A 9,572-nucleotide genomic window follows, 5' to 3' on the forward strand; every position below is an offset into this window, starting at 1 on the left:
CCGCGGAGACACCCGCCCGTCCCGTCCCGCCCCGCCCTGCCTGGGTGTGCGCGCGCATGTGTGACTCCGTGGGTGGGGGTGGGGGTGTGTGTGTGAGACTTCATGGGGGTTGACTTAATGGGGTATGTGTGTCTGTGAGACTTGATGGGGGGGGTGTGCATGTGTGCGTGTGACTTCATGGGTGTGTGTCTGAGACCTCGAGTGTGTGTGCATGTGACTTCATGGGTGTGTGCGTGCGTGTATGTGACTTCGCATGTGTGTGTGACTTGATGGATGTGTGTGTGCACGTGACTTCATGGGTGTGTGTGTGATTTCATGGTTGTGTGTGTGTGACTTCATGGGTGTGCATGTGTGTGTGTGTGGCTTCATGGGTGTGTCTGAGACCTCATGAGTGTGTGTGTGCATGTGGCTTCATGGGTGTGTGTGTGTATGTGTGACTTCACGTGTGTGCATGTGACTTGATGGATGTGTGATTTCATGGTTGTGTGTGTGACCTTATGGGTGCATGTGTGTGTGGCTTCGTGGTGTGTGTGACTTTGTGGTGTGTGTGCGTGTGTGTGTGTGACCCCCTACTTCATGGAGCTCCTGGTGCATGCCCCAGCGTGGAGGTGACTGTCCTGGCAGGGACCGGGCCCTGGGCCTTTCCCCTCTTCTTTCGGCAGTACAAGGAGGGCCTGGCAGGCCGGGTTCTCAGCGGAGCAGTGCGGGGGCTCCTCTCTGGATCAGGTCATGGGATCCTAGAGGAGTGGGGCTGGGAGGGACCTGCAGGGGTCACGTCTAGCCCTGGGGCAGGAGCATCCTTGTCCAGACCGCCCTGTGCACACCCACACTCTAATCTCTACATGTGACGACCGGCAGCCCTGACACAAGGCACACCACCCTCACACCTGAACTTGCCGCGGGGAAAGCATGGGGACCCCAGCAGCCAGCGTCCTGCTTCTATGACATGTTGTCAATCTACGCTCAAGAGATCCCGGAGAGAAGGCCATCCCCCCTGCTACAGAGGAAGGCGAAACCCCCCACAGTCTGCACTGATCTGACCACGGGGTAAAATTCCTTCCTGACCCCGTATATGGTGATCAGTCTGACCCTGAGGACCATCGGGGCAGGACCATCTAGCCAGGAGCCTCCAGCTTTGGTCCCAGCAGGAGCACTGGCACAGCCCAGCCAAAGTCTCCAGCCTTTACTGCAGCCAACACCCAGAGCCTCTGAGGGAGGCTTAAAAACATCATGTCGCCTCCAAGAGTCACCAGCAGCTGGAAATCCAGTGGAGTTCTGCTGTTTCAAGAGACTGATATGCAGGTCCTCGCCAGCGACAAGGTTTCTGCTGCCAGAGTGGCTGAACAAGATGGTGCAACGGCTCCCACGGGACCTTGTGCTCTCTGAAGTAAGGCCCGAGGGCGGCAGTAACACCTCTTCGAGTTGCATGTTGTGCCCGTGCAGGTGATGTTACAGTCTAATGCAGGCATGGCACATCCAGCTGAGCTGCAAAAAGAAACGTGTATTAAGCCTCCTTCCATCTAACCAGTTATGTTTCTTATGAGCTAGGAAAGCAACCAAAAGGGACATATGCTTGCTGCCCTTTCTGGGGTGACATAGCTGTGATGTGCTCAGGGCTCAACATATGTACCCCACATCAAACATGTTGAATGCACCAAGGCTTTCAGTTCTGAGAAGGCACACCGCATTTGATTACCCGTATTGTTGTGTGTCTGGTCTGTGGCCCTCTTAGAGGCTTCAGGTATGGTTTGGGACCCCCTTGTATCAGGCACTGGACAAGCAGAGCAAAACCCCACAGTTTCCTTTCTCTCAGAAGAACTTACCACGTCCCTGACATTTTTAAAGACTGGCCAGCAAAGTCAGGTAAACAATCCTGTTCTTTATACATTAAGCTACAAACATAATAAGAAAAAAAGGAAACAAAAACAGCATCTCCTCATATAGTTGAATGCACTTTCGGGCTCGGTGCAGCAATTTGTTATATGTAGGTGATTCCCAAAATATCGTTGACTTTTACAGATAACTGCAGCAGGGAGGTGAAGGGCCTACTAGGGAGTATTGCAGGATTCATGCCTGACTTCAGCCATTTCCAGACCTTTTGTGATCTCACACAGTATTTCTCAGGAGTGGGAGAGAGGGTAAATTTTGCATATCGCACAGCCCAAACTGTAAGCTGTATATGAACATTTAACTTATCTGAATGTTAAGCTCTGGATGCAAATGTTTTCCTCCTCATTCCTTACTTAGCCATCCTTCCTCTCATTCCTATGGTGGTATGTTTGTAATGCTGTGTGCATACACTGCCCTATACAATAGGAGAACTGTCTCTAGCAAACAGGAGGTTTCCTGCCGGGAAGGGCTTCTAGTACAAGCCGCACATGCCGGAACCACACAGGACTACCCAGAATGAAACAATACTGAAATGGCGTGATGGGCGGTGCAGGATGCACCGCAGAACAGATGGGTTTCAAGGAGTCTCTTGAAGGAAGAGTCAGGGAGCTCTGCATACATTAAAGGAGCATTTGCTCCAGGCATAATGGGCAGGGCACACACTGCCAGGGTTTCATTCTTTATGTAGTCCTTGCTCCATAAATCTGTCTCTTTCTGAGAACCTAGAATATAAACAGTTTTCAGGAGCTCTACTGCATATCTTTACCAGCTCTTCTGGTACTGCTACAGAACATCTGGCAGAGGAAATAGTTCTTTGTCTATCTACACAGAAGCATTTACCATGCTAGAAGACAGAATTATTAACAGGATTGCGCTCTACAATTTGGCTGACTTTATGGGTGTGGCACCAAACTGCATTATTATCGTGTCATTAAACTTTGCTACAGCCATGCAAACGCACAGGCCCTGATCCTGATCTGGCTGTGTTCAGTTATGCTTCTGAACACCAGGTTCTCAGTAACATCTCATTCATATTTAATCCTGGTTTAACTTTTGCTTTTGTCCTGTACATTGAAAGACCTTCCTTGAACTTGTCAAGCATTTACTAGCTGTTAGCAGTACAGGTACCAAGCGGGGAAGCTTGAAATTGTATTCACTGCAGTGAGTGAAATATCTACTGAATGTAAATAAGACAGACTCGTTTCTCTGGTTTCTCTTAGGCATGATCGTCTTCCCTGTGAATATAAGTCAGTTCCTACATCTCTGTTGGCTTTGTAACACTTTATGTAGACAGTTCCAAGGTTAGGCAGTAATTTCTGTTTCTCTGAGATTTACAAAAAGACCTCAGATTTGACTTGCTGCTTTGATGTAATATGAATGTTGGCATTTCCACACGTGTCCCCTATAATCATGCATCTCTCTAACTTCCTCCTAAACACACAAATGAGACCAAGATGTTATTAGATCCATACCAAACATGTGATCACTTGATGTAGTCGCTACATAATTGCAGCTAAATGTTTATATTCATAGTTTTTCTGATAAAGATATTGGCAATGCCTTAAAATGATCTATTTAATTCTGATTAAAATTCACAGAATTTATGGACTATTTTAATGGGCTAATTTTCCTTTTTCAGACCAATTTTTTTCTTTTTAATTACAGACATCTCTAGAACTAAATATTCCTCTGGGTTTTATAGGAAGATTGTGCTTTGTGATGAGTGATACTTCAATAATATTATATGTACTCCATAATAACAAATAAGTGCTATGCTTTTGAAAAAGGTCTGTGATTTACTGCCCTGACATTTCTATGAGTGTTGTCTACCTCTGGCACAGATTTGGTCATATGTCGATACAGATGATTTATAGATATTAATTTAACAGCTAGATTAAGTCACTCTTGTCATCTCTGTAGGGTGATATAATTAACAGAATTTTCTAGAGGGCAAAAAGGTATACAGTCCTATAACGGTGTTCCCTTTTTTTTAAATCAAAGAAACGCGGTCACATAGACAATGTAAAGAATATCAAATGGCTTTAAAGTTAAGATCTCACATCTGATGCTATGTACGTTTATGCTGTCTTGAGGAATGTAGCAGGGCTATGGAGATCACAGACCTGCGTCTACATGTGGTGCTGTAGCAACAGCTCTTGACTACTGCACGGTAGCTTCACATGGCAGGAAGCATGATATAATGCTACTGTGCAGTAGTCACGAGTTACTGCACAGTAGGGCTGTGCGAAACGGCAGCATTATGTTTCGACCGGCGTTTCGACGGAGCAGTGTTCCATTCCAAATTTTGTTTCGATTTGAAAAAGCTCTGTTCCATCAAAACTGGAGATCGGTGCAGGGCTTCGGGGTTCTGGGGCCCTGCACCTCTAGCTGCTGACAGGCAAAACTTGTGTCATGGGTGTTTGTGGGACTATGTCTGTCTTGGGACATGGAGGGGGGAACTACTGCAGGCCTAGGGGTGGGCTACATGGATTTTTGTCATTAAACTATCAGGGATCATTATTTAACTTAAGTAAAAATAAAGGAAGTCGTTGAGAGAGAGCTGGATACATTGAAAACCAAGCGTGAAATTCTGGATTCATTATGTAAAATTCAGTTTCCATGGGGTCAGATTTCTTCATATGATTGTTCTTTTTTAATTTGATTTAGAAATAGTCTTCCTCTTTGTACTGGAGAAATACATTTATAATCAAGTGCTTCATCAAGCAACATAAGAATATCTTTAATAAGATCTATTTTTTAAATTCTTTCTGGGAACCTTAATAACAATAACAACCACAATAATATTACCTAGTTGTTATATAGGATTCTTCTTCCATAATTTTCCAAGAGAGTCAAGGACATTATTTCTGTTTTACAGAGAAGTGCAAAGTGACCAGAGATTGTGCCAGAAATAGAATATAGGTATTGTAAGTCCCAGGCCACTTCTTCAGCCACAATGCCAAACTGCCATCTCACTCGTTTCCCGAGCAAGAGTTGCTTTCATCTACTTTTTTTGGATCAATGGACTCGAAATAACTTTCACACAGTGTTTTCCTCAGTTTCACAGTGTTTCTTGTCTTTTAACTAGTGCTTATCTTTTAACTTGAACATTTTCAACCTGTTCCTCAGTTTGAATGATTTTGTGAGGATGGATACATAGTTAATCCACATTTATTTTGATAGTCCATAATCATCGTTAACCATGTTCCCAGTCAAATTAGAATGATGTTTTCAGAATGAGGAAAGCCCAGAGGTCTTTTTTTTCTTTGTTTCACGTAAATGCGTGGCAGCAAATTGATTTTGCATTTTATAAAACTTTTCATTTGCTAATAATTTAGGAATTGAGAATCTGATCAGTCCAACATATAATGCCTTATAATGAACAAGTAATAGTTCCTGCAAATAAGTGGGATATGATTACATATGCATGATGTAGGCTGTATCTTTTATTACCATTACAGATGTTAAACTATGTGTGATGAATATAATGAGAAAAACTGGGAACTGATCATGAGCCTCATTCAAAAAAGAAGGCAGGACAGAGTCTCTGTAGCATAATAAATTAGGAGCGTGGGTATTTTTTAAGAGGGTTAAGTGCCCCTGTTTTTCACATTAGAGTGTGCAGGTTCCAATATGACTTAGGTTATGAAGAAAGCGAGGGAAAAAAGAGCAGTGGGGGTGGTGTAATTAGGATAGTGGGAGAGTTACACAGTGCCCGTTGCTAAGGAAATATTCACCAATTCACTGAGGGTGAAATTTGTCTTTGTACAGCAGATGATGCAAGGCCTGTGTAATGAATGGGGGAAATCTGGCTGTGTACAATTTATGAATTCTGGTTAATGTTATGAACTGCCATATCAGTCCGTGGCCCTGTGTGTGTGGAATCTAGCAATTGCTGTCAGGGCTGTATCACATATCTCCCAGACTAGGAACAGTGGAAGGGTGTTCGAGCTCGATGGTTTCCATTCAAGTGGAATTGGAAACACCTTGGCTTGGGAGGATGTGATGGCTGAAACCCAGGGAATCCAGTTCAGTCAAATTTGCCTTCAGGAGCAGGGATTTGGAGAATGGAAAATACTCAAACAGAGTAGCAAAACAATTGCATCTAAAAATATTTTTGCTTCTCTTGGTCCCAAGCAGGTACCTGGCTGGAGGGTTTTGGAGTCAAGAAGGAATCCCCCACTCAGTCAGGAACACTGTTGGTAGCCTTCCTCTGTAGCAGAGGGGGTTACCTACCTTTTAGGTAAAATATGCTCAATTTCCAGCTATCATAGTGGCAAAGACAGGGGCTGGATTAAGGTTGGGGGGTTCCTCTACTCTGCTTTCTCCCTGTGGATTATTGTAGATTTTATTGTATTATTAGGTGCTTGGTGATGTGTAGCACAGGCCTTGTGGACCATTCTGGACAGGTATGTGTTGGATGGTTGCTTGCAGTTGCAGGAGACTGGACTTAGTGACCCTGGAAAGGTGCAGAGCAAATCATAGATACAGAAAGGTTAAGCAAGAAAGAAACATCCCTATAAAAGAAGTGACTCAAGGACGTTTGTCCCAGGACCTTAATAAATGAATTACTCCTGCCACAGGTGTGCTGCTAGACTGGCAGGTACAGACTATATTGTGAAGACAAAATAAAAGTGTACATGCATTGACATCAGCAGATTTAACAGAAAATAACTTTAGATTCACAGTGGGGTCCCAACTAACCATGGGACCAAGCTGAGGAAATAGAAAACTAACTGAGCAGGAGAGTCTGTGTGCTTTGGAGAAGCCAGGCATGGGAGCTAAAGTGCCTTGTATTTCGGTAAAGATTCTGAGAGCAGCCCAAAGGTATTCAAAGAGTGGTAGACCAGAAAATGTGTTGGTGATTTGACAAAATCATTTTATTTGGATATGCCTGACCCTTTTCAAATAGGAACCCATTCTATATGCTTGTTTCCTCCAATTACCAGCCTTCACTGAACCATAAACCTAGAAAGCCCATAAGATCGGAGCTGCAGGAAACAGCGTGCTTAAGCAACGGAGAGTCTGGTACCTGAGGGCAGCTGGGCTGTAGGGTCCATTTCAGTGAAGGGGAAATGAGTATGTACTCTGAAAGGCTGCCGCAGAGGCACACTGAGCCTGAAAAAACAGCAGCCTAGAGAGTGCCAAAGCAGCAGAACCTCTACTAGAGCTGTGGCCATAAATACTCCTATGGATGACGCATGGATGGGCCTTCTTGCTGGTCCATTGCAGGGGGGTGAATTTCTCTCTGAGCAGAGTTTTCATCGATCCCATGTAGTTAAAATTAAGGAAAAAGCACCAGTGTGTTGTACCAGTTGCAAATTATGCAAGTAGGTGGGACAAAGTGCCAGCTTTATTGAGTAGGAAGTCATTTGTACTGGGGAGGAAATCTAGTCCCTGCTGCTGTCTTCTTTCTGCTTTATTGGTGTGATAGGGGAGAAGGTTTAGGTTCCCTTGGTGTGTGAAGATCCCCTGTAGCATTTTAATGATGAGTAGCTCTTTCATTTGGAGGGTGTGATGATATATAGTCATTTTGCGTATATGTGAGTGAGAATCACTTTTAGGGGCTCTGGCTATGTGTGGAATTGACAACCCTAGCAAAGGAAATGATTTCTTTATCCACAGAACAGAACAAGCATAGGCAATGCCAGTGCAAATTTCCTCCCACTCTATCTCACCTCAGACCTGGAGGGGAGTTCAGGCTCCACATCCAGTCCAATCTTCATTTCTCCAATGTTGGCCAGTGCGTTAAGCATTATTGTCAGCTGTGGAATTGCTTGATGATCCAGATAATTTATCAAGACCCATTTCATGTAAGACAGAAGGCAGGCTAATTTAATCAGAGATGCATAAGCTTTCATAAGCAGCAGACTTCTACCTGACTTGAGACTAATGTGGCTAACTCCTTCCCATTTTGTGTAAGCCAACAAGGAGCCACCTACTGATATCTTTCAGTCCCTGTTAATATGGGCTACTTTGAAGCAACAGCCATGAAGTGGCTCTAAATCCCTCTTTTTGACGCCCAGAAGCATCTAGTCATCTACACCAGGAGCAGGTTTTTAGAGTTAATTTTAATGACCTTTCTTGGTAGCCACCATGACATCCATGAAGAAATTTCCATTTTCCACCTGTGGCTTAAGCTAATTTGCTGTGATTTGCAGAAAGTTTTATTCAAATCTAATTTGGCCTTTTAGCTAAGATTTCAACTTCCTATTTTGCTGTTTGGTTCTACCACATCTTCAGACAGAAAAGTCAAATATGATCTTTAGATCTTTGACTCAGGAGAAAAGCAAACAACTGTATTCAGTGTTTCTGAAGGGAGGAAGTTATTCAACCCAACAAAACTTAGATGTTCTTGGTTCACATGTATAACACATGAAAGTGATGCAAAGTAATACTGCTCCATGAAACTTTTTGAGTATCCATTGCTGTTGCAGCCCAGAGCTGTTCCGATCCAGCTCAAAGTGCTGCGGAGGGGCTGGCTGGGGCATGAGGGTGTTTCAGTGTGGGACTAGGTGGCAGGCAGCCCCTACACTGAAGCACCCTCGTATCCCAGTCGGCCCCATCGGTGTCAACATGCGTATTGCTGCAGAGTAAAAAACTCCGCTCTAGCTTAGTACTTGTGTTTACAAGTATTAACCTATGGTGGAGGTAATTAGTTTACTCCATCCTAATAGCACTGCACATGCAGATCCTGAGATGATTACTGCAGAGCTAATTAGGCAACTGCATTAAATGCCTCGTGTAGACATGCCCACCGTGTGACAACCTAATGAGGTTGTGGTCAAACTGTTCAGCACCATACAACATGACAGGCTTAGAAAATGGGCGGACGAAAACCTGATGGCCTTCAACACTGAAAAATGCAAGGTACTCCACCTTGGGAAGAAAAACCCGCGGCATGCTTACAGGCTCTGCAATGCTACGCTTGCCTAGCGCCATGGCCAAAAGGGACTTGGGGGGTCATGATTGACCACAAAATGAATATGAGCCACCAATGTGATGTTGCAGCTGGCAAAGTGAAGCAAAACTCTGGCTTGCATCCATAGATGCTTCCCTAGCAAATCCTAGGATGTCATCCTCCCGCTGTACGTGGCCTTGGTGAGGCCGCAGCTGGAGTAGTGTCCAGTTCTGGTCTCCACAATTTAAAAAGGATGTGGAGAAGCTTGAGAGAGTCCAGAGGAGAGCCACGTGCATGATTGGAGGGCAGGAAAACAGACCTTATGATGAAAGGCTGAGAGCCATGGGACTTTTCAGCCTGGAAAAGCGCAGGCTCGGGGGACCTGGTGGCTGCCTATAAGTATATAAGGGGTGTCCACCAGTATCTGGGGAATGCCTGTTCACCACAGCACCCCAGGGGATGACAAAGTCGAACGGTCACAAACTCCACCAAGATCATTTCAGACGGGACATAAGGAAGAACTTCTTTATTGTCCGAGCCCCCAAGGCCTGGAAGAGACAGCCACCAGAGGTGGTGCAGGCACTTACTCCGGACTCCTTTCAGACTCAGTTGGATGTTTATCTTGCTGGGAACCTATGACCCCAGCTGACTTCCTGCCCCCAGGGCAGGGCCTGGACTCGATGTTCTTCCGAGGTCCCTTCCAGCCCTAATGTCTATGAAATGTACATGCTGTCTTCCCCCTGAAGTGGGTTAAGAGTATCTGACATGTGTGGCTAAATAT

At 44.8% G+C, this 9,572-nt stretch overlaps 1 protein-coding gene across 1 annotated transcript in view; it reads right to left on the bottom strand.

The window, feature by feature from the left end:
- Window positions 1-7,646, bottom strand: part of FAM210B (family with sequence similarity 210 member B) — a 25,304-nt gene extending 17,658 nt beyond the window's left edge. The window contains exon 1 of the mRNA XM_019509768.1: window positions 7,569-7,646. Coding sequence (XP_019365313.1) covers window positions 7,569-7,646 — 78 coding nt within the window. The remainder of the gene's footprint in view (window positions 1-7,568) is intronic.
- Window positions 7,647-9,572: the final 1,926 nt, after the last annotated feature.

Source organism: Gavialis gangeticus, unplaced genomic scaffold (genome assembly GCF_001723915.1).
Source record: "Gavialis gangeticus isolate Ggan-Ray unplaced genomic scaffold, GavGan_comp1, whole genome shotgun sequence".
NCBI lineage: Eukaryota > Metazoa > Chordata > Crocodylia > Gavialidae > Gavialis > Gavialis gangeticus.